Here is a 26,038-nt window from a genome sequence, read left to right as displayed (position 1 = left end):
CACCATGGCTGTTTTCATCTTTTGACTGCCAAAACAATATACACAACATTTTGAAAAAAACTACCAAAGATCCATGTGTGCTCCTTAACTTAACACAAATGCCTGTGCATCATAATCATCAACAGGTACAACAGGGCAGGGAGTGGTAAAGACAGATAAAGCAGCCACTGTCAGAATGAAAGCTGCGTAATTTCAGGTCTGGTATCCTGCAGAGGGAGATAAAGAGCTGCCAGGTCTGCTCCTGCCTCTGACAGTTTGTGTGTGTGTGGACGAGTATTCCAGTAGCTGTGGGGACAAAAAATACTGTTTACACCGTTATATTGTGAGGACCTGCCTTACTTATGGGGACAAAACACAAGTCCCTACAATGTAATATTAGTGTGAAGACTTGCTTTAAGGTGAGGCTGAGGTTAGGATTAGACAAGTAATGTTTATTGTTATGATTAGGTGGTGATTAAGACTCCAGGAAATGAATGTAAGTCTATGTAATGTTGCCAAAAGTGAGGGAAACGAGACTGTGTGTGTGTGTGTCCATTTTCCCATCCTTTCCATACCCTCCTAGAATATTTTTAATATTGGATATTGTGATTGCAGTGAGTTTAAATAAGTTTTACAGATAAACAAGGAGGGTGTCTTTGGATCCTCAGTTAGGTGTTGGGCTCAGCATTAAACCCTCTTTTTATGAGGCTGTAGAAAAATCAGAGGAGGCCGCAAGCTGTATCTAAACACCCCAAACTGCACGTCTTAACACGTTTTGTTAGCTTCATACTCTTTAATAAATTGTTTACCCAATATTTGGCTACCATTTTGATATTTGTGATTAGGTTTCAGATTTAAACTGTGAGGGTAGGATGTCATGAACTGGTAATCCCTCAAAGCTTTTGTGGCCCAGCACCTCTGACATCCACCTCCGGACATGTACTTAAGAGCATGATTTTGTGAAGTCACAAAATTAGGACTTAGAGACATCTTGTCTACAGTTCTTCTAATTCTGAAAATATAAAAATTAACATATTCATAGATTGTGAATTTTTCAACACCACTGAAGGAGTAGATGCAGTTGAACTTGAATTATTATTCAAAGCAGGGTATTTTCAGGAGGAGGTCTTACAAATATTCTTACAGTACAGTGGTGGGTTTACAAGAAACCAGAAGGGGAAGAAGGAAGGAAGCATCTAACTGGTGTTACACAAAATTCTGTCACCTCAGCTATGAATATTCAGCACTTTTTCATTATATTTCATCAGTCAGGTCACAGATTCTGATGGATCAAGACAAACAAGACCCCTAGGCCTGCAGAACGTCGATAACCCCCCCCCAAAAAATAAGAAAGAACATCATGCATTACAATTTCTCTGATTTTTAAAACCTTGTGGGGCAATACCTGCCTGTGCAATAAAACGCAGTAATCATCCTGTTAATCAGTGCTTCATCAATCATGTTTTATCACCATGTTTATCATCAGTAATAACATGCCCACGGTGTAGTGCTCATTGAACTGTAAAACCAGGGCAGCAACAGCTGGAGAAAGGCAGAACAACAAAGACATGTTCATGCTAAATCAGGTAATCACAGATAATAATTAACCATACAAACAACATTATACCATATCATCTCCATTTTTCTCCTCCCAGACCAACCACTGTACACATCAGGTTGAAGTTGTGGGCGTTTCTAACAGATCATCTTGATCCATATATGAAAGACAAAACCATCACGTCCTGTCTGCAGCACCTGTCCTTGGTAAGCCTCTGGAGAGCGTCACTGTGGAGACCGAAACAAAGACTAGACCTTTCCTAACAGGAACACATAATTCATAAGTCTACCCAACAAGGCCTCTGCCAGTTTTATTATGTGGACAATCCTCTGTTTATGAATGAGAAACCGGCGTTGTTGTCCACACCAATAAATATCTGTGACAGTACGCCATCAGTACAGAGAGTGCCCAGTCTCTGAGACATATGGCTTGTGATAACTGTGTCCCTGTGGGTTATGTAATGCAGCAGTAAGTCTTCTCGCTGAGGTGTGACATGTCATGCAGTGGCCCCAGTGGAGAAGAGCTCAGTGTTTGTCCTGTGGTTTCTCCATAGCAGCTCCTCCTGATTTATCTGGCTTGGCAACTCAAAAGTAAACTATGACTTTTATTTTATATAAAGCAGTTTTTGCTTGTATTGCAGCTTTGGCTGTCAGCAAGTTTGTACAGCATCTGTTTGATCCTTTTGATTTGAATTATAGTATGATGATCAACATTAAATTGTTAACAATCTCCCTGAGGTACACTTTTGATTCAAGTACAAGTAGGTATAATTATACTTTATTTGAGTACAATATTTCTATTGTATACTACTCAGTACTTCTACTCCATTACATTTCAGAGGCATGTATTGTGTACTTCTTACCCTGTTCAATTTATATGGTTTCCATTAGGCTACTTCTTATTTGTTAATGCATCAAAGTAACAATCAAATCATATTCATAAATATATTTCAGGTCAGATGGTTGTATGTTTTCCTGAAAATATGTAATACTGATAACTGAAATTTGGGCATTCAAAATTCTTCTTTTCCTTTTACGGCTTCAACCACTGATTAAAATGGAATTTATGATTGTCCATTTAGTCCATTTAGGATTTGCATTAAAATTTTTAACATACTTTAGCCCCATGTTAAGGCAACCTGAAGTGAGATAAATGTTCTGTATTTCCGCCGGGATGATTTCGGGATACTAGCATGAGTTAAGTCCAGCCTATATGAAGTTTGGGATCACGTGTGTGCTGGCTGTCCGGGCTGAGAGCAGCTCAGCAGCAGCGCTGCAGCTCCTCTGGGCGGACTCGCTTCACTGTAACCACCGCCTCTTTCTCCATCTGCACTGGGACAGATTTACGCTTCAGCTTTCTTATTTATGAGCACCAGGCCGCCCCCCAGGACCCCTCTAGGACGGTGTGACCGCGTAAATGAAGTGTGAAGACGACATGGGAAGTCCCGTGTACCCGAGATGACCGATGATTTGGTCCAAATAATCACGTCTTTTTTGTCGCCAGAGAGGGAAACTTGAAACAAGGCTTGTTTTTGGAGTTCCACCTCCCCTCCTCTCTCCCCGTAGGATTTGATTCAAAGGCGAAAACCAAGATGGCCGCCGATTCCGTGCAGGTAGGAAAAGTTGACAACTGTTGCGAAAAGTGCGCAAAGTTGCTCCGGAGGTTCAGTTCTAAGCTAGTAAACAGTTTATTTTTCCCAAAGTGTAGCCGCCGCGAGTCTGTAGTTTTGTATTTAAGTGAAGGGCCTCTGCCAGATCCCAAAAGGCTGACTGGGAATTATCCATGGATTGAGGCCTGGGAAACAATTATTCCAAGTTACTTATCCTGAAATATTTAAGTTTTAAACCGGTAGTTTTGTACGGAAACTGATGTGTTGATAAATGTAACACGCATTATTTAGAAACGTTTTAACGTTATTGTTGCTGTAGGTTCAGTGAAATAAATGTTGTTAAACGTTAACTTGCAAGTCTGTAGCCTAACGTCAAGTTAACCTGCACTTTTGGATAATAAACCGTGTGTTCACACTCCGTTTACGCTATATTTTTCAGTTTCCCTACGTGTTTACGTATTGTGAATGAACCGCAAACTTTTTCCATCTTTTGTGAAGAGCAAGTGTTGACTCGCTGGATTGACATTAAGTTTGCTGAAACACGTTACAAACCGGATGGACACTGAAACATTTCACCAGCAACGTAACACATGTCATAAAATGTCTCTTCTGACATGCAAAAGCGCGTTTGTACATTTTGAATCAGGAGTAGGGGAATGCTTTACACTTTCCTATTCTCTCTGAACAGTCATGACTCACTGACTAATGTGGTTTCACTTGAGTGACGTCAAGTCTACAATATATGCTTTTCTGACAGAAACATTGTCCAAAGTGAACAAGTCACGCAGAGCTTTATCTAATCAAGCTGGAATGCAATCAAGACCTTAGTTTAGCAGTATCCTCCAAAAACTGTGCTCATGTTAGTGTTAACAACAGTGTGAATACTCATTTTTTTCAGGAAGTATTGGGAGAAAATGGCTAGAGCAGATAACAAAGTTAACGCTTGTGTCAGGAATTAGTTTACATGTTTCTCCTGACACTGATCACTGAGGCAGCAGGTGGTGTCGGCCTGCTGTCTCGTCAGTGATGCTTTTGCTGAACCAGTTTAATGGTGAAATGGCCTGTTGTACTTGGTATTAACGTTTATGTTTTTAGCTTGTCACAGGTGTTTGCTCTAACGCTTCAGCTGTGCAGTGTATGGATGACCCAGCCTAATGAAAAATGTTTTGAACTCTTGGTTTACACAATTAACTCATAATATACTGAGTATGAAAACAGTCCGCTGATGGCAAAACATGTATTGACTAGACCAGCTGTTTCCTCTTGGATACAAGGACATAAATGGATAAAGATGGTCTTCATTTGGGATCTCATCATAATATTGGAAATGTTTATAATCAAGCCAATCATTTAGTCATGCTTTTTTAATCTTTCTATCCCTGTGCTGCAAATTTCCCCACTGTGGGAATTATGTTGTGTTAAAGTTAAACAATTTTACCATCTAGGCTGACTGTTTAGCTATGAGTATATTCTACTGATAGTACTGATGCGTGTACCACGATGAGGCAAATGAAAAAAATCACATTTATAATATTCTAACTGAAGTGTAGTGAGCTATCTGAATTAAAGCAAGTCCCACAATTCTTCTCCAACACACCTTACTTTATTCTGTAAATGCTTCTTTGCATTTTATTTGAAAGTTAGTATTTATCAGGGTGCTACAATGTAGCATGAAATGTCAAACAATCAGAACTTTTTCCAACCACAGTATCAATAATCGTAATAGTATTCAGGATGATAATTGTTCTTGCTTAAATTTTTCTTCAGTCAAAGGGTGAATGCAAATGCAAAGAACATGCACTGAACAGACTAATACTGCAGTTAATAGTAGTTAATGTAGTTAATGCATTTGGACTGTTAAGATGCATTTTGTAAACATAACAATAACTCAAGCCCATCCTTGTGTTATGTTCCTAATTGAGATGGGCTTTTCTTTTTCAATTAAAACTTTATGGTATGCTTAGCTAGGGGGAACCATGCCAACTTCATATCAGTATATATCACCATTGTGGTTTTCTCTGGAGTGGAACCAGATCAACTCAGCAGAGTGGCAGGTGTTTTAGTGCAGTTTTGTGCTTGTTCTTTTTTGTGACACTGCAGCATAAGTTTTCTTGGCACACAAATGATCTACTGTCTATCTGTTTCAGAAATGGTCATTAACATTGACCTGAAGTGTGAGACATTACCTACAGTTTGACATGGCATGGCACATGTCTAAAGCTTGTGTGAAGCCCGCATTTGTAGGATCTGCGTTTATTAGCCTGTGGTGCTATTTCTGGTCGCAGCAGAGCACCAGGCTGTGGCCAACACTGCAGCCAGCTGCAGGACTAAGACTGCTGGGTGTCAGGTTGTAGGCTGAGATGGACCTCGCGCAGAAATGGCAAGGGCTTGGCTTTTTAAGCATGAGCCTGCATAGTGCCCTCAGCTTTTCCATTGTCCTATTGTCTGAATGGAGCTCTTGTTGCTGGACTTGGAGCTTTCGGGCTTAAAGAGCAAGTTAACCTGCTTACACTTGAGGCTCAGACCTAATGTTTGCTTTTACCTCACAGTTCCCTTTCATGTCTCAGGCACTAGAAGAGCTCTTTAACAAGTCCAGCATGTGTAGGTAATAGTTGCCTTACCTTTGTAAGAATATGATCTACAGTTTTATTAAATATAGATCTTAGAAGGTGCTCTGCAGCTCAGTTAGAGCCATCCATATTAGTGTTCTCACTTTGTAGAGATCAATGGTCCTATTTTATCCATCTAATAAATCAAGCGCCTCTTTGTCATTTTTTGTAATATTGAACAAACATATTTTAGATACAGTCTTTTAATTTGTTGTCAGGCTTGAACATTTCTCAGAGCAGCTTGCAGAGCTACAGTGACGACAAGTTCCCTCCATCCATCAAAAATTGTTCGCATTGTGTGGTATGAGTGGAAACATTTGCTTACAGTTTCTGCTTCGCTCGTCTTTGAACCTAATAAGCCTCGAGTCTCTGTGTGACGTCACTGCCCTGACAAGGCCGTGCATTTATAGGAGTGAGAAATGACAAGACAGTCCAGGTAAAAGAGCAACTCAAGGAAGTATTGCACTTAAGGAGAAACAAGAGGTGAGACCAATACTACAAATGAGCGCCTGTTCTCTTTCTTTTGGCTATAGCTTCCTTGTTTGATCTCAAATTAAAATACAGACCTTGTGGGTTTACTGGCTGATTTATTTCCACCTTATCTGATTGGCCTTTCATGGATTTCCCTCCATTGTTGTGCAGTAAAATAGGCCTTTTTGGATGTCCTCATGTGGTCCTCATACCACATTGGGCAAACACAGCTACAGTGCAAACAAGTTTTGCAAGCCAGAGAGCTGAAGAAGAGTGCCCCCACCACCACCACTACCACCACACACACGCCATTCTTCTACTTCCACAAGTTGTGACCTCCATTTTACCTATGAGTCATCAGGGAGCCTCTGAACCAGGATATGCGCAAACTATAGTTTCCTCTGAAGTGAATACCTATAGACGAGTACTTATCTTACTAAACAATATATTTTCCCAACTTAAATCTATAAGTGAGCAGTAGAATAGGTGATTTCAGGGCTTTCCTCCTCCTTTTTAGCAGAGGCTCCTAGATCTTGACACAACTCGTCTTAAAATTAATTGCGTTAATAGACGAGAGCCTAACTAATAGCCACTATATATGGAGGCTTCTGCGGTGTGAAATATGGTCTCGTCTCTTAGAGAGGAGGTGGAAGTGGGTTTGTTTTGAGGTAAGGTGGCCAACCTCTGAATTAAACATAGTGGTAAACCCTCTATTTTCTGTGAAGCATGAATAAAAGACAACACAGCATATATGGTGCTTTGTTGGCTGGGGTTTTGTACTCGTTATTGTGTTGTGTGTGTTGTGACCGGTCAGTTGTAGTTGGGGTGTCAGGATGTCTCCATAACCGCACAAGTTGCTTTCTGGGGGGTGGTGAGGCCAGGCAGTGTTCTGTTTTTAACATGGGTTAATTTTAGATGCAGTCCCTCTCCATGGAGTGAGATTAGATCCCATTCTGGGCTGCTCTGACCTCACAGAGTTAAAAGCTAAGAGGGATTTGGCTGTCACTGCTCAGACGGTTTATCTTCCTTGTTGATGTCAATGGTCTGTGTGAGAAAGAAAGTGCAAAACTAGAGAGAGCTGCGGAAAATCGGTTGCTAGCAGAGTGAATGAGCGTAGCTTTGGACGGAGCCTTGGCCAGTGACTGTGTAGCCTAGCCTTTGTGGCAACGGACATTATCCTGCTGGACAATAGAACTTCAGTGGAGTTCATGTAATGACAGTTTAGCGGGTCGGCAGAACATGCGAGGACAGGTTGCTTCTACTCTAGTGATGGAGTTGGCTGAAACTGATGAAGCTACGGTAAGGCAGAAAGATTAAAGCATAGTGGTTTTATCATTTTACCGTCATCTTTGTAGGCAGATGTAATTAGATGTAATTTTAACAGTAGCTAACTAAATTAAAGTTAATTGCATTAACCCTAGATATTAGAGAGTCTTTGGTTTAACTGGTTTCTTTTAAAGTAAAATTTAACTTTAACGTCATGATAGTTTGGATGCAAAATGAACGGCGATCTTGTGGTAGTTACAGAGTGGCTGTAGAATGTGCTGTTTTTCACATCTCATTATACCTTTTTTTTATGAATGGAATAAGCCAATTTCCCTACACTTAAACTCTGGCACAGTTTCAGAGTCTCTCAGAGGGCAGCGAGTTCTGTTGTTCGTTATGTTGTTCGGCTTCAGTCTTCATATCAGAAGATATTTTCAAACCAAAGTACTCTGAGTGAGGAACTGTGTAATGAAATGGAATAAATAGATTGTTCACAGTCCTACTCAATAGTATACTGTGATCAACTAGTAAAATGTCACCACTGCGCCATTGTTTTCGTGATGATCTTTAAAGCTGCAGCTTTTCAGGAAGTGACTTCTAATCCCTCTTTGATCAAGGTGAAGGCTTTAAGGATGCAGGTAAATGCTGAGTGACAGGAGCAGTGAAAACACCACGTACAGAGGCCAGCTCGAGTTCAAAACACACCACTACACTGACCTCAGGATACTCAGGCCGAGCAGCCAGGGTTCAGTGTCTGAACTTCATATTTGGTCAGAGGACATTTTCAGTGCGTTTAAGACAGTATAATTTCAGATGCATTCATGTGAACTCCACAGATTATAGAACTTATAATTTGGAAATGATTATTGATAACCTGATGCTCACGATTAAGTGACAAAGATTTCACACAAATTTCGTTATTATGAAAAGCCCAGTGCTGAGATGAAGCGCTGCCTTTGCTTTTTATTGCTTTCTCACTGCTGTCATAAATTTGCCCTCGTGACAAAATGGAGATGCATGTGTTTATGAGGCAATAGCTTCAGCTGTTGGGAAACATTGCAAGTTGGTGCAGTGCTTTTTGTTCTAACAGTTTATATTGATGAGTCCTGTCTGATGAATGTTACTCAGACAATGACAGAATGCACGGTCTATTTGTTCTTTAAATCTGTGACCTCTCTGTGTCCTCTCCTCCTCTTTCTCTGCCCATTTTGCTCTTCCTACTCTTCCTCCCTCGCTGACCTCCTCTAAATTACATTCTTCCTCTCATCTTGTTTTTTTCCTCCTTCTCTGCTGTCTTCCTTCAGGGGGATGCCAGGGGCCAGCTGGTGGCGGAGCGACTGGGTCTGGGGCATAACCTGGACCTGTCCGACACCATGGTCCAGCAGAAGCTGGACGAGATCAAGGAGCAGATCCGCCGTGAGATCCGCAAGGAGCTGAAGATCAAAGAAGGTGCTGAGAACCTACGAAAGGTAAAATCACTCAATTTACTGAAAAGTGAAGAGTCAAAATTGACAAGGACGTAGCCTTGTCAATTGAGTTTTAGTCCCGAGTGGGGATCAGTCTTCAAGGTTGTAGTCTTCAAAGATTTCATGCTGTCTTCCTCCACCGAGTAGTCCTCCCCATGACTGACCTTATTTTTCAACATAGAAAACAAAACAAACAAAAAAACAACAACATTGTTCAGCAACATGAACAGTCTGGATTGCTTTGCCTCTACAGTTTGTTTCTGTGACATATCAACTTTCAGTCCTCATTCTGTTGTTGACATGTAAACAAGGTCAATTTCTCGTTACATTGTTCCTCTTGAATTCTTATCTCATGAGTTAACTGCTCCATAACATATATTTCACTCAGCCATTTATCTTGTTTTTGGTGGATTTGGCACAATATTGGCATATTACCAAAATACCACAATATCAGGACAGAACCAGAAGACGTGAATGGTTAGACTGACCTTTACATTTAAAATTGGTGGAGTTTCTCTTTTTTTTGTTTTTTTTTTTTTTGTTATTTGATAAATAGTCACATTTTCTCAAGGCTCCTCCACTCTCGTCTCTTCAGGTCACCACAGACAAGAAGAGCCTGGCGTATGTTGACAACATGCTGAAAAAATCCAACAAGAAGGTTGAGGAGCTTCATCAGGAGCTGCAAGAGCTCAATGCCCACATTGTGGTCAAAGACCCTGAAGAACTGCTAGGTAACAACTCAAACACTACGGCAAAGCAGCCCAGAAGGCGTGGTAAACATTAACCAAGCAGAACACTCAAGCTAATGCTGTGCTGTCCGCTATACTCAACTTCAGGGTCTGAGTTACATCTTAGAGATGCATAGGTGTAAGTATCGATCTATCACTGAGATGTTTAGATAGATAGATGTGTATACAGGTATATACTGCAACCATATCGTGTATGAGGGCAGTTTATTAGTAAGCAAGAATTCTGCCGATTATTGCAATGATTAAGCGAGTATAGTATTGGATAAGAAATGCGTTTGCTTTTGTAAAAAGCAACAGCAAATATACAAGAGAGAAAATAAGACAAAATCAACTCACTGATTACAGTGAGTAGGAAGAGCAGGTGCAGGGCAACCCTTTAACATAACAAATAACAGTAGCTGTAAGTTCATAACTGCAATCAGACTAAACTCCTGAGGTATTTTATGCATTACTGTGAGGAGAAGGGGTGTGTGTGTGCGTGTGCGTGCGTGCATGCATGCATGCGTGTGTGTGTTTACGATCATAATAAGAGCATCACTGAAGTTCAGACGTTCACAAATTGAATGCAGCATTTTGATTTGTAAAGTTTTAGTTCAGCTTGAAATGATCCCAAACTTGGGTTATTTTCTGTTGTTTTACCTGGTCTGTCTCTCCTTTGCACTTTGTGCCATCACTTTATTTCATCGTGTGCTCACAGAACTGCGTGTCAGTAATAATCATCCATGTGAAACACAGTATGCTGTAAGCAGTTAAATGGATTAAATGAAATGTAAATGCAAAGAGTTTTCATCAATGATTTTTAGTAAGAGTTACTTGAGGAGTCCTTTCAGCCCTAATTTGTTTAACTGACATTTGTTGTCCAGTTGACCTTGCTTGGAATGATTTCTTGCAGCAGATTTTGCCAAGGTATAATGTCACAAAAACCTATCAACTTCTCTTGCAAATATTGTCATTGTCTCTTTGGCGCTCTCTCCAAAGTACTGGTGTATTGCAAATGCTTAGTATTCCTGGGTAAATTACTTTGGCAGTGTTGAGTCAGAAGAGCACCTATATGAACACACATACACACAGAGTGCATTCAGTGTTTGGAGGTGACTCACTCTCCAGAGGCTGACATTGTTGCATTCCACATTCCTCCAACAGTTACAATGAGCTGTCGATTGTTCCCCTCCGAGGCTGTTGAAAGCTTGCTCCTGTGCATTTGTCAACAACAATGGAATTTGGAGAGAGTTAACCACAACAGCAGTGTGTAGTTTTGTTACAGTAGTTACTTTACGCGGTATTTGTTGGTAGCGAGGGCCTGGGTGAATTCAGGAAGAGGAGGAATGGTATTTGTCTGCCTGTTACCATCACATCCCCCGGTTCAGTTGACATTAGGAAGTAGATGAGGAGATGTGTGTGAGAGTGTGTGTGCTGGGGGAGGGACGGGAGGTTAGGGAGGTTGTCTTGGCAAATGGTTATCTTAAGTGGGAATAAATTTAGCCTGACTCAGTGACTATCTGATGAACGAAGGCTTTCTTGACATGACGGCAGCGGAATGTCACTGGCTATTGCAAAACGGCGCAGCAGGGACTGAGGCCAGTTCATCTCCACAGTCATGAGACGATTTGTCGAAATAGGTTTTCGCTCTCGAAAACCCGAAGAGACGCACTTGGTCCATGAATTATTAGAACGGAGTTGCTTTGCTTCTTTAGCAGCCAGGATGTGTTTTTGTTCCAGGAGAAAGTTGAGGGGGCTCTGGTTATTCTCTGCCACTCAGCTGAGGCCAGAAATGGACCGACAGGCACTCAGGCACCGTCTTGGAGCAGCAGCAGCAGCAGCTCTGACGCAGGGTCACCAGTCAGGTCCCTCTATCACATACCATCTCATTCATTAAGTGACTGGAATGTGATTTGGTCTGTTTTTCCTCCCAGTCATCCTTGATCGCATCTAAGGCACACACACCAAGTTCAGTTCTCCAAATCATGATGTAATTGTTTAGAGAGTAATGTTAGCATGTTTCTCGCTGCCTTCCTGTCAGATGCAGACAGGGTTAATCTGAGGGAGGGTTCCCCTTGTCAGCTTTCCAGAAGTGACATCAGCCCTGCAGCTATTCAGTAGCTCAGTATCTTGTCCTCTGGCCCAGCGTGGGCTGAACCACACTGAGAAGGAGGGGTGAGGGGTCCTTTAATTCTTGGCTCGATGTGACCTTGACTAAACTGCACCGCCTATACACACTCGCACACGTGCACACGCATGCACACGCTTGCACGGAGAGAGAGAGGAAAGTCTCAAATGTAGTCTGGCTGCACTTCTGCATGTGTGCCTTTGTCATTTTCACTAAGAACTTTGTCATGATGCTGACTGAACGTGATCTTAATCACTGTGACTCTTATTATGCAATGTGTATTTTATGAATGCCAAAGTCAGTTTTGCCCCAGGCTCCTGTTCTCACCTTGCTCTGCCATCTTTCTATCCTTGGCTCTCTCACTGTGTCTGTCTGTATACGAGGGGGTTGCCCTGGGAACATCCTCCCCTCCTGCTCCTTAACAGAAAACTCAGCAGTGATGCTCTCTCAGTTCGTTAAGTGTCATTAGATGAATCATTTAGACTTTCAGTTCAAAGTATCACATGCTTCCTTTTTGCCCACATCTCACAGGTGTTCAAAGGAAGCTTTAGACATTGTTTTGATAAAACATTCAGGGTGAATGAATCACAGACCCGGCTGCTGGTTATTGTTGCGTGTGTTTGGCAGCAACTCCCAGAATACCTGATTTTCCTCACTGCTGTTATTTTTGGTAATGCCAGTCAGGCTCACTTAAGATTGTCTCAAGACATCATCAGGGAAATCAAGTTTTCATTAGTGTTATTTTTTGTCTTGGAAAATGTTTTTTGTTTTGTTTTTTCAAGTTGTGTGATTTGTTTTTCTGTCAAAAAGAAAACAGTTGAGCAAAAAAGACTTAGTTATATGTAGTAGTTACATGCATGGTAGGCTTTGTGAGTCCTAGTGAGAAAAGGGCATTGTGTGTCTCGGATGTGGCCCCTCTTTTTAAATCTACACCGTGGGACCTTTTTAAGAGCAGTTCCTTTAGGACACCATAGACTGTAACTGAACTTACAAGTCAAGTCAGGAGAAGTCAGGCAGGTTTTTTTTTTTTTTGCCCACCTCACTCATGTGTGTGTGTGTGTGTGTGTGTGTGTGTGAGAGAGAGAGAGAGTCAGTGTTTTGTGCTGCATTGCAGTGATCAGTCAACAGAGGGGTTTTCACTAAACCTTTCAAGTCCAGACATGACAAAAAAGCACTGAGCTCATCGCCCAGAACTGTGGTCCATCTTGGGGGAGATAGATGTTCGTGTGTGTGTGTGTGTGTGTGTGTGTGTGTGTGAGAGAGAGTTAGAGTGTGTGAGAGAATGTGTAAGAGAATGCACGTGTAACTCAAAATCCTAAATATATGTGGTCCCAGTAGCACCGTGTTGTTAGAGCTACTTTGAGAGTCTGGACGCAATGCAATCATTACAAAAAGTTGAACATGTACATTGTTCTGGATGTATCATCAAGTGTTCACACCACATTTGCATTTAAGTCATGTCACTGTACTTTTACTGCCAGTGTAGCTGTGGTAGATGTGTGCAAGTTTACACTTGTTTTTTGTTTTGTTTTGTTTTTCACTCGCTCAGAGATGGCTGCAGGGATTCTGTTGTTTGAAGCTGAGAAGACGTCGGGAGAAAGCGAAGTGATGACAGAAAATTCTTCTGAATTAGTAGCGATCGGCTCTGTATTTTAGTTCGTGAATATCGAAGCATCATACCAGATCAAATTTAAGTCACATAGAATACTTGGTTATGCTCAGGGTTCATCTTTGATGTGTTGTAATAAAATGTTTCTATTTTCTGAGCCAAGAAGCTGTGTGAAAGACTCCTCCAGTCCAAATGAAAAAACAAATGGTGACTGTGACACCATTTGTTGATCTGAAATTCTACTTTATTTCAAATCTTAATGTTGATGACTTGTGTATTTCTTTTTGTGTTGGGAGAGTGAGTCAGTTGGAGTTTTGTGCTAACAAACCTCATCACATTATAAACAGATCTTTCTGGGCACATTATGTGACTACTGAAGTTGCTATTTGACGTGTTTTTGTAAAAACAGTGGTAGGTCAGTGGTAGGTCATTTTTTTAGCTCACTTCAGAATGGATGACAGCCAAAAAAAGCACATGCGTGCTGAGTTACTATTTACAGTCTGTATATTCTTAACAACCTCCAGTAACACATACTGAGTCATGTATCTGGTTGTGTCCAAAAGGACATAAAGTGGTGACTTGTACTTTTTTTTTTCCTCTTTACCCAGAGTGCCCTTTGACCCCAGATACCCCCAACAGTGAGGCGAGAATGTGCACCAGCAGCAGCCGCCTCGCCGCCCTGAAAAGACAGAATGACATCGAGCTCAAGGTCAAACAGGGTGCTGAGAACATGATTCTGATGTACTCCAATGGCTCCTCCAAGGTAGGATTCAGCAGGAGAGGGGCAGCCTTCACCTGACTTTCAGGCTGCAGTTGGTTCTCTTGTATTTAAAGGATAAATCCAAAAAAAAGTCAAATTGGGCAAGAAACATGAACATACCAGCATGTCAGACAATCAGCGCTTTTAAAGAAACCCTCAAGTTAGCCAGAAATCCATCAGTATGAAGTCATGGTTTACAAATCAACTTACAGGTCCAAATTTATTATTTTTATTTGTCACAGTTGTGTGCACCAGTGTTTCTGTGGTGACGGCCCATTGTACCCCGTGTCAAATCCAAGCACAGATCTTATATAATTACATTGTGAATATATTTAAATGATCTTTTAGTCACTCAAGAGGAATAACAGAAGCCACCATAACACTGTTTGATTTTAGTTACTGTTTTTAGCCACTGTCATCAAGTTTTATTCACCTTTGACATTTTGATTCTGTTAAACTGGAATTATGTGACTCATGAGCCAAATGTATTTTAAGGTGACCACCTAAAAATACATTCGGATCTTACGTGAGCTTCCTGCCTTACACGAACTTCAAGTTGAATTTCCTATTGTTGAAATCTTTTTTTTTCTTTAAGCAAAACTTATTACTTCACTTGTTTACTTACTCTAAGCCTGGGTTTCTTTTAAGTATTGCTAATCAGTCTTCTTGTGTGTGTATTGTCCACTGAGAACAAACCTAAACATCCCAGGACAGACTGAAATCACTTACCACAGGTTTTATGGTGTACCAAGCTAACACAAGTCTTTTATTTTTTATTTTTTTTAATGTGCTGTGGTTGTGATCACATGAAAACTGGTGTGAGTGGGTTAGTTTCCAGCCTGCAGAAGGTAGAATGATACATGTTGACTTTTACAGCTTCACTGTAGGGGAGGAGGAAACATGAGAAGGCGCTGACACATACTGTGTGTCATATGTACCACTGTTTGTTCACAAAGCTCTTATGGCCCTCGTGGCTCCTCCAAAGCTCAGGGAGAGAAAAACTATAATTTCGCTGGGAGGTGTATCTAAGTCACCAGGACTAATAACAGCTGGGGCACTGAGAGCCACTCAGGCCATCCTGGCTCTGGTGTCTCTCAGTAGTAATTGAAGCCACTTTGTAGTTGATGGTTTAGTATAGTGTAGGGTTTCAGGAGTGTCATCTCCACTTTGCCAGTAATGTACTTGTGTTCTTCTTCATACATTGCTGTGGAAGTTCATGTGGACATGATGTCTCATGCCTGAAAAATCCCTTTAAAGGAATTGAGGAAATATGCTTATTCGCTTTCTTGGTGAGAGTTGAATGAGAAGATTGATAACATTGTAATGTCTGTAAATAAGAAGCTACATCTTTGAGAAATTAATTTTAAATTAGGCCTGACACGTGTCCTTGAGTTTTACCCAACAAGATTTGAAAGATGTTTGAGTCTTATGTTCAAGAGGTGCCTGCAGAGCCGTGGTGCATCACTTTAGTGCAGTAACTGACTGAAAAGGACCCCCACTGTGTGTCTGACCAGGGGAGGTCACAGTGTTGTGTGAGCGACCTGCACGGGGGTCAGAAAGACATTCATAGAGACAGACGGTCGCACCTTCCCGTTGGAAATAGTCCCGTCCTGATGTCAGAGAGGAAATGCCTGCTGGACAGAGGTCTTTCCTGTGCGTGGCGCCATCAACAACCAGGATTTAAACTTGACAGGAATTCTGGGTGGAGTTTGCTTACTCCAGTCTTTGTACGTGTGCTTGTGGCAGTGAGTGTGTGCACGTATGAGAAGGTCAGCACTTAACTACACACGAGATTCCACCTTGTTTTTCGATGAATAAGATTTTCCATGTGGTCACTTTTTCTTTAGCTCCAATTAAGGGCATGAATTGGCTGTTTGTGTTACATGCTCAAAACAATAAGTGTGCCTACGGGGTCGTCTGTAAGGTCCTGAGAGCCAGTAATTTTACTTAAAGATAAAACAACATTAAAACCTTTAATTAGAACATTAGGTTATAGTTGTTGTGTTGATATAGCAGTGTTTCAGCAATTGTTTCATGTCTGTGTCCATAGGATCGTAAGTTGCTAGCGACTGCCCAGCAGATGCTTCAGGACAGCAAGACGAAGATCGAGTTCATCAGGATGCAAATCCTCAAGGCCAGCCAGGCCAGCGAGCTGAGCTTCGAGAACAACGATGTGATGGGTGTGTCAGAGTGAATTTTCAGTACACGCAGCATCTTCTAAACCGTCACATTTAAATTAAAGCCCCACGTCCTTCCTTGTCCTCCAGACAAGCCCATCATCAGCCCGCTAGACCTGCGGGTGGAGGAGCTGTGTCACCACGCCAAGATAGAGTCCGCTGTGGCCGAGGGAGCCAAGAACGTCATGAAGCTCCTGGGATCGGGAAAAGTCACAGAAAAAAGAGCGCATTCAGAGGTAGATGTTTGTGTGTGAGTTAGGTGTACAGTGGTGATTTAAAACAAGCACAAATCAGATTCTCATCACTTGATATGAAGCAGGTTCGACACAGTCAGGCTTTCTTTGCGTGAGCTGGTTTCACAACACCTAAAACCCCAATCTGATACAGAGTTTTACGACAGTGGTTATCAACTTTCTTTGTTAATGTCAGGGGGTGTTTGGTGTGGACGGCAGCAAATCAGCAGCAAGCACAGAAACAGAATCCATAGTGGTCCATAGTAGCTGTTTTGTAATGTAATCTTTCAGTGTATGCATGAGATGCTGTGTAAAATTTTAAAGTGTCAATATTACCTGAAGCAAACGGGTAAAAAATGTTTTTTTTGTGTCATCAACTGAATGCAAACAGGTTATGATATTGGGGCAAAAACAACCACAACAAGATGCATACAAATTGTGCTGCTGTAATTACAGCATTTCATTCCGTGACATTATTGTATGTACTCTACTTAAATGTACGGCTCATCGGGACAAGCGGTGAAAGGCAGTGCTTCTTACAGTCAGTGAAGCTCTGAACATGACCTCCTCTGGACCAGGTTAGGTGTGCACCATGAGTTACCGTGGTGATCTAGCCAGGCTAAAAGAGAGTCACTGAAAACTTTAGGCTTAACATACCTCACTACCATTCGTCTCACTTCGTAGTACACCTCTCTTATGTTAGGCTATGGTCTTTAAATGAAACTGAGCCCTGCACTGTTGCAGCGCTCTGTTAAAGTAAAATGGGCCATGACATTGATTTCCCCCCGCCTTTCCATCCTTTGCCACCTCTACTATTACATTTCCTTCCACCTTTTTTTTTTTGCTTCCTCTGTACTTCCTTCCTTATTATTCCTTCCTTATTTTCTCTCCCCCTCCAGGCCCAGGCTCGCTTTAATGAGTCCAGTCAAAAGCTTGACCTCCTGCGATATTCCTTGGAGCAACGCCTCAGTGAGTTGCCTAAAAACCACCCTCGCAGCAGCAGCATTGTGGAAGTGTTGTCCCTGCTGACCTCACCAGCCCTTAGTCCCAGATCCAGCATCATCTCCACACAGAACCAGTACAGCACCGTGACTAAGCCCGCCGCGCTCACAGGTAACTGGACAAAAGACGCAGTGGTTTTAGCATATCAGTTATTTCAGACTGCTCATTTTCATCATTTTGAACAGATAACAAGTCGCAATCATGTTTTCATTTTCAATAGTTTACCTAAAAACTTTCTTGATGCTTCTTAAAAACCATTATTAGCAAATAAGTGACTCATTTGTTGTTGTGATGGAAACACATCGTCTGAGTCTGAGGCAAAATAATAAACTAAAGTGAACTTGGACCAAGACAGAATGCGTATGGTCTCACTTCCAGGCACATTAGACGTCAGGCTCATGGGCTGTCAGGACCTTCTGGAAAATGTCCCAGGTCGTTCCAAGGCTGCATCTGTCCCGCTGCCTGGCTGGAGCCCCAGCGAGACTCGCTCATCCTTCATCAGCCGAGCAAACCGAAACCGCGGTGTGAGCTCCCGAAACCTGACAAAGAGCGAGGAGCTCTCCAGTAAGTAAACCTGAGCTTGTACACTGTCCTCCAGTTTCACCAAATTTACCAATAAATCACAGCTGAACCATGACAGACCTGGAGGATTACCCTACAACGAGACCTTGTCTGTAATACCAGCTGAGTTGCAGTCACACTCTGGACAGTGATAGATTCATCAGTACTTAACTTATACCGTGTGTTTCCTCAGATGAGATCAGTGCAGTGCTGAAACTGGACAACACAGTAGTAGGCCAGACTAGCTGGAGGTCGGTCAGCAACCAGGCCTGGGACCAGAAGTTTACATTGGAGCTGGACCGGGTAACACACACACACACACACTGACCTTGACCTGCATTCCATCCGGAAAGCATTCAAACCGCTTTGCTTTTTGCACATTTTGTTATGTTACAGTCTCATTCCAAAATGGATTAAATTAAATTTCTCCCTCAAAATTCTACACAAAATACCCCATAATGATGAAGTGAAACAAGTTTGCTTGAATTTTTTGCAAATTTATTAAAAATGACAAACAAAAAATCTAACATGTACATAAGTATTCACACCCTGTGATCAGGACTTTGTTGAAGCCCCTTTGGCAGCACTGTACATCTGTGCTGTTAGCTCAGTGTCACGTCTGAACAACACAGCTGACTTGTTTGGTGTGTGTGTCTGTGTGTCTGTGTGTCTCTCTCTCTGTCCTGCAGTCTCGTGAGCTGGAGATCTCGGTGTACTGGCGTGACTGGCGTTCGCTCTGCGCCGTCAAGTTCCTGCGGCTGGAGGACTTCCTGGACAACCAGCGTCATGGGATGTGTCTGTACCTAGAGCCACAGGGAATGCTGTTTGCTGAGGTACACACACACACACATACTGACTATTATAGACTGACAGGAGGTTATCCAGTAATTGGAAGGTCACTTGTTTGTCTTTGGGCAAGATACTGAAGCCAGTAATTGTTGCTGATGGCTCTTCCATCAGTGTGTGAGTTTTTCTGTTGAATGGTTATCTCCTCTGACGAGCAGGTGGCGCCTTGGATGTTTCACCAGTGTATTAAAATGTGTTTCAATGGATGAATGCTGCCTTGTGCTGTAAAGGGCTTTGAGTTGTCGATAAGTCTAGGAAAGCTCTCTATCTGTTTATCGTTTGCTGTCATTGGTGGCAGTCAGTGGGTCACATTAAATTGACTCCTGGTACCCATAGAGATGAGAAGAGAAGCTTGTCACCGGGAGGTCGCGGGTTCAACCTCCCAGACCTCGAGCCGACGTCAGATCAGACTGTGCTTGTACTGAGTGGTTTCCTAGTGTCAGTGTGTAAGTGTGTGAATGTGACCAGGAGCTCACAATGAAGCTTCCCTGAATAAATAACGTTTATAAAACAAAATGTGTCAGAAAATAAGTAATAATAAGTTCGAAACTTGACCTCCATGTGTCTTAGTTGTACTGGCTGTTTTCTTTTCTTGTTCAGTTTTATTTTCCTCTTTTTTTAAAGGTGACCTTTTTCAATCCTGTCATTGAGAGACGACCAAAGCTGCAAAGACAGAAGAAGATTTTCTCAAAGCAGCAAGGTGAGTTAACAATACCTCCCACTTTTTCATGGTGCACTGTTGTGATTAGTACACAGGCATCATGGGAACCTACATTTTGTTAAAACAGGCTTTGATTGTGTATCCAATAATGTTAATATTCGGGTTCACTGTTCCTTCGTCATCAGGTAAAACCTTCCTGCGAGCCCCTCAGATGAACATCAACGTTGCCACCTGGGGCCGCCTGGTAAGAAGAGCCATACCGACCGTCAGCACCAACTCCTTCAGCCCTCAGGCAGCTGAGACTGTTCCCAGCAGCCTACCTGGTTCACCCACACCCAGCAGGTACTACACCCGCTCACATGAACACGAGCTCAGAATATTCACATGTAGGTATTAACTCAAAAGGACATGGTGTTGAAAAACAGTCGTGCGCCTCTTCCCATGCACAGTGACCCGCTGGTGACCAAGCTGGACTTTGACAAAGAGCCCACCCCAGGACCCAAACACTACCCAGCACCTGACAGCTTCCAAGAACCACTGGTGCAAGATAAGATGCCTGACAAGGAGGAAGTACAGGTACTAGGAATCACTGGTATTTTTGTTAAGGCAGCAATGAGCTGACGTAACCACAAGATGGAAGGCAGTCATTTGCCAGTCATTCATTACAATGCTTTCGGTTTAACACAACAAACCGCTGCTGTTAAGGATAAAGTGGGAAGCCAGCCAGGTGGAAAAAAAGAAAGCCTGTGTCGAGATTTTGACAGATGAAATGAAAGCTTCAAAAAGGAGAATAAAAAGCCACAAAGCATACAGAGAGCACAGGAAAAAAAATACCCAAAATATTCATGTGTGCAGCGTCAATCCTAAATAAAGACATTTCATTCAAACATTTTTATCACCACTGTCGTCTTACAAAAGGCCACTTATTTAACTGACTAATGTTCACCTCACTATGTTTGTCCTCTGTGGTCCTCAGTAGGCCTACACATAGTCAAAGAAGAGCTTAGTCAGGTTGTCGTCACAGGATTAGTTCTATATAGTTTTGTGTATAGTTTATTCAGAAGAAGCTTTATTCTGCAGTATATTTTTACATGCACTGAACTTTTATCTCTGCATTTAACCCATCCCTGGTTGAACACACATGCAACACAGCACACCACAGGCAGGGAACACACACAGGAGCAGTGGGCTGCCATGTCAGGTGCCCGGGAAGCAGTTTGGCTCAATGGCATGTCAGCCATTACTAATGGCTAAATAAATGGATTGAATTAAAAAAAAAAACCCCATCATATTCTTTATTATAATTGTGTACCTGCAGATGAATACTGACTTAAGAATACTTGAGACACAGCACATGTAAGTTTCCAGTATTACATAATGGCTAAAAGCTCGTCTCATTTTTTTTCCCTTTTCCATCCTCCTGCGTTGTTTGCTCTCTTCAGGATGCACTCGCCTCATTTGACTTCTTGAACAAGAGGAACAGCATAGCGGTGAAGCCTGACCTAGACAGAGCGGTCGAGCAGGAGATCCAGCATCCAGACCTGGAGCTCACCGCCATCCAGAAAGACTCAGACATAAGGTAGGAGAGCCATGTGTGTGTCTTGTTTGTGTGTCTTTTTAGAAAGTTTAAAGTTTAAGAAGTTCAGTGAAGAGAGGAGTGGGTGAAGGCTCTGGATGTGGAGCATTTTGTTTGAAAAGGGTAACTGGGAGAGTACAGTTATTTCTGGTCAGTCTTGTTCTGTTAATGGCCAACAATGTAGCACAGAAGATTGTACAAACACAGATTTTACTGGCAACCTGCCATCAGTGGTGTTTTTGTTGTTCTGAGGTCTGTTGAGCTGTGTTGTCCTGACATGCCGGTTTTCAGTGGAGCTGAAATAGTAACACGGGTGTAAACACTGCCCCCTGGCTTTGAATCCTCTTGTTTTAGAAATTAGTCATCAAGTTGCCTGCTGCAGGCTGCTGTTGTATTCAGACCGCCAGCTTTATGCAGGTCTTAATACATCATGGATGCTAATGTACACATGAATCCTTTTCCAGGGAAGAAGAGCAGTTCCACTTCAGTCTTCAAGACTTCAAATGTGTGGCAGTCCTGGGACGGGGTCACTTTGGAAAGGTGTGTTTCATGTGATCATAGAGCATGGACAGATTAATTCATAAGTCCTGTTATTTTTCACAATGGAAAGTAGTAAAAAAAAAAAAATCACTGACTTCTAATTTCCCAGAGCTGAAGGTGACATCTTTAAACATTAAATTTACTGTCATATATGACATTGAAAAACATAAAATTGTTTCAGAGGAAATGGGCATTTCAACTTGAAATATTTTGCCAATAATGTAAATAGTTGCTGATTCTTAATTGAGCAACTGACTAATGATTTCAGCTCTAGTCCAAAGGAACAAAGCAGGCAGAAAGCTGCAATGTATCCCTGACGTGAGTCTCCCCTCTGCTTCCCCTCCTCAGGTGTTGTTGGCAGAGTATAAGAGCACAGGGGAGATGTTCGCTATCAAAGCGTTGAAGAAAGGAGACATTGTGGCTCGCGATGAAGTCGACAGGTAAACATTTAGTGTTTTTAACGTAGCTCTGGGTTATTTCATAGTGGCGGGAACTTACACAGGTGTCCTCCTCTCTTTGCCAGTTTGATGTGTGAGAAGAGGATTTTCGAAACGGTCAACAGCGTCCGCCACCCGTTCCTGGTCAACCTGTTTGCGTGTTTCCAGACGCAGGAGCATGTTTGTTTTGTCATGGAGTACGCAGCGGGAGGCGATCTGATGATGCACATCCATGCTGATGTGTTCTCTGAGCCCAGAGCCATGTGAGTGGCCACCGCTTTGACCTGACTATTCCCTCTTACTGTCCGTGAACTGGCATGTTGCCGGTTATGTGTCTATTCGAGTCTGCTTTCTGTTTCATTTGAGAGGTCATTATCAGGGGCACATTAATAGGGGTTCTGAATGAACTGGCTTTCACATGCGTAAAACTTCCCCTCAGTGTGTAACAATTTTATTCCCCTACATGAGTGTGTGTTAAGCTAATGATTTCCTACTCTAATTGACTCATTGAGTTCACTGGTTTTGTACCTTTGCAGATTTTACGCTGCCTGTGTCGTATTGGGATTACAGTTTTTACATGACCACAAGATTGTGTACAGGTAAGCAGTTTGAGTTATTTAAGTCAGTCCCACTTCTGTTAGGAGCATGATGGTCTAAAAAATGTTCTTTTTATTTTTGTATTTGCAGAGATTTGAAGCTTGATAACTTGCTCTTGGATACAGAGGGATATGTAAAGATTGCTGACTTTGGTCTTTGCAAAGAAGGTAAAATGGAAAACCACATTTTACTGAAGGATTTACATTCAAGATTAAACGAGGAAACTGTACCAATACCCCGACATATACAAACATGGATGAATATTTGTTTCATATTAAAGTCGGTCCTTTCTTAATCGGCCCGTGTGTTGCTTTCAGGAATGGGTTTCAGGGATCGCACCAGCACATTTTGTGGCACACCCGAGTTTTTAGCTCCTGAGGTTTTGACTGAAACGTCGTACACTCGTGCTGTGGACTGGTGGGGGCTGGGCGTCCTCATCTTCGAGATGTTGGTTGGGGAGGTGAGCGCGCGTTCCCTCAAGACGCCGAGTGATTATTAAAATTGTTTATTGTTGTTGTTTTACCGAACCTTCGCACACTTTCATTTATTGTACGTTAATGTATATCGCCATGGCTTTTTGTTCCTGCTGAATGTCAATTCACCATTCAGCAACTTTTGCCGTGTCTTTATCTTTTTCATCTTGGCACGTCTCTTCTCAGTCGCCCTTCCCCGGTGACGATGAGGAGGAAGTGTTTGACAGCATCGTCAACGATGAAGTCCGTTACCCGCGGTTCCTCTCGACCGAGGCCATCTCCATCATGAGGAGGGTGTGTACATGGACAGAGAGCAAAGGGATTGGTCTTAAATGAGAAAATTCAAAATAATGGAATAATCACAAAATGGAAAACTGGCTGTCCAGTAAATGAGCAGTGTGTATTTAATATACTTCATGTTTCTCCTTGTGCTCAGCTTTTGAGGAGGAGTCCAGAACGACGACTGGGAGCAGGAGAAAGGGACGCAGAGGAGGTTAAGAAACATCTATTCTTCAGGGTGAGGAATGAAAACATCATTTGCAATGATATTCTTTTTCGACTTTTGTGACTTTGCATTTAAAAGAATAGTTTGACATTTGAATTAGTGGGCTTTAAGAAGATGAACACAAATGTGACTCAAATGTGCTTTCTGTTTCTCGGCAGAGTATGGATTGGAACGGACTGTTGGCCAAGAAGGTGAAGCCGCCATTTGTGCCGACCATCCAGGGCGCCAACGACGTCAGCAACTTCGATGACGAATTTACCTCAGAGGCTCCGATCTTAACCCCGCCCAGGGAACCACGAGTGCTGACCTCCGATGAGCAGAACATGTTCTCTGACTTTGATTACATCGCTGACTGGTGTTAGCTTTACGTGACCGCTGGTCTACACACACTCAGACACACACACACACACACACACACTGTGAACCAACCAACACAGCAATGACTGTAGCTCACATCATTTTAAAACTTTCCTCTTTGTTGGCCAAAATGTTGGAACGTGGCTCCCCAAGCCTCCAGGCAAAAAAAAACAAAAAAAAAAACAAAACAAACTCTGTGCCATTGAGAAGAATTTACAGAAGCCTCCTGAGGACCCCTGCTTAATTTTTTTTTTTTTTTAATCCACATGAAGAACTTTTTTTTTTAAGAAAAAGAAAACAAATGAAACTCTGTTGTTGGAGAGTGAAGGAGGAGGGATGCTTCATCCTCCTGCACACGTCGTCGTGTCCATTGTCTGACCACTGAGAATGTTTTTCATATGAACTCTTAGAAGACGGCAACTTCACAATCATGTTATTCTGTCACTGTCTTCTGTTTTTGTTTTTTGTTTTTTTGATCTGTACAGATTATATTCAGACATGTATTTTATTGTTGTTTTTCTTTCTTTAATTGCAAAGCCCCTGCCATAGCTTAAAGACATTTTATCTCACTGTAAAGTTTGATATTTCCACCTCGATTATATCTGAATCTGGTGTTCGGTGAATTCAAAGTGCTCAAAGCATTGATCACTGAACGGACAGCTACAACAAACATCTTGACTACTACTGCTGCTTCTTGACTTGAAATCCAAGTAAGAGTCTTCACACTATATGTCTTTTTTTGTATAAGGGCTCACTTTTTTCAGCCTCACTTCGCTCACCTGAAGCTTCCATGTCTGCATACAACGACCCACACAACAACACAAGTGATGAACAGCAGTCCATGCAGGGTGACCTGCCGCTTAAGCTGTTAAATTAATTAACCATCATCATTATTATTATTATTTGGAAATGTATAGATCATTAAAAAATGCCTTTTGGCCAGAACAATTAATGCAAAGTATTTTACTTTTTTTTTTCCAGTTTGATGCCCTCTAGTGGCTCTGTAGCTTGAGGTTGACATTCAGCTGAACCCAATTCTGATGATCTAAGGCCCGCTTGGTATTGCAGTATTTTTTGGAGCAATAAAATCAAACTTTAAGTTAGTCATTTTATCAGAGCTGAGTTCAGTTGTTTTTCAATGAAGTTTTTTTCTCGTTCCTCAGTGAACAGCTGGTTGTGGTGGACCTGATAGCATTTTTCTTGTTACCTCAAAGTGAAAACACTACAGTGAGTCTCACAGTTACAGCTACCAAAACCAAACTCGTCCTGTCCCTCTTGAAGCAGACAACATCTCTTCATAAAGCAACCACGTGTTGTGCAAAACATCAGCACTGAGCTGTTTTGTTGGGAACATAGTAACCGCAGTTTTCTCTGTCGAAACTCCATTTAAATGCTTCTCACACTGTTCTGTGATCAAAATGAAATGTTTCAGTGGAACCAGCTGATGACTCTGTCTTTGCATGTTTATATATATATATGTATGTATATATATATATATATATATATATAAACTGACTCAAATGTTGCAGACCTGTTGATATGAATCACTACAGGGGAGGGCAGGGTATATTATATATACATACTGTATGTACACAGTTAAGCTGAAAGCACTAATTTTATCAATAGTTTTTAATTATGTACTTTTCGTAATTATGAAAATAGAATGTACAGAGTCTTTTTTTTTTATTCTTTGCTTGTGCATGTTGTTGCCTGGACAGGCAAAAACTATGGATGGTACACCAATATTCACACAACTGTTGCTGTTCAGCCCGGTGTTTAAAAAAAAAAAAGATAAAGATAAAAGAAATGGTATTTCTGCAGTTGTTTGTTGCCCATCATGAATCCACAAATTAAACCTTTGTAATAGTGGCTCTGCTCTTACTTGTACCT

The 26,038-nt window shown here is 41.8% G+C and overlaps 1 protein-coding gene across 1 annotated transcript; it reads left to right on the top strand.

Annotated features, from left to right (window-relative positions):
- Positions 1–2,761: 2,761 nt before the first annotated feature.
- pkn2a (protein kinase N2a) lies at positions 2,762–26,017 on the top strand. The gene is made up of 23 exons (XM_046408160.1): positions 2,762–3,149; positions 8,797–8,961; positions 9,554–9,689; positions 14,032–14,186; positions 16,234–16,363; positions 16,451–16,596; positions 17,493–17,706; positions 17,974–18,159; positions 18,350–18,459; positions 18,846–18,989; positions 19,627–19,702; positions 19,849–20,005; positions 20,113–20,239; positions 21,106–21,242; positions 21,704–21,779; positions 22,128–22,219; positions 22,303–22,479; positions 22,753–22,815; positions 22,904–22,980; positions 23,131–23,273; positions 23,473–23,580; positions 23,723–23,803; positions 23,950–26,017. Exons 1-23 carry the CDS (start codon positions 3,129–3,131, stop codon positions 24,151–24,153), a joined length of 2,925 nt encoding a protein of 974 aa, XP_046264116.1. The 5' UTR covers positions 2,762–3,128; the 3' UTR covers positions 24,154–26,017.
- The last annotated feature ends 21 nt before the right edge of the window (positions 26,018–26,038 follow it).

Source organism: Scatophagus argus, chromosome 13, assembly GCF_020382885.2.
Source record: "Scatophagus argus isolate fScaArg1 chromosome 13, fScaArg1.pri, whole genome shotgun sequence".
Classification (NCBI taxonomy): Eukaryota; Metazoa; Chordata; class Actinopteri; family Scatophagidae; genus Scatophagus; species Scatophagus argus.
The sequence above is the reverse complement of the archived record's forward strand: the minus strand, read 5'-3'. Positions and strand labels throughout refer to the sequence as shown.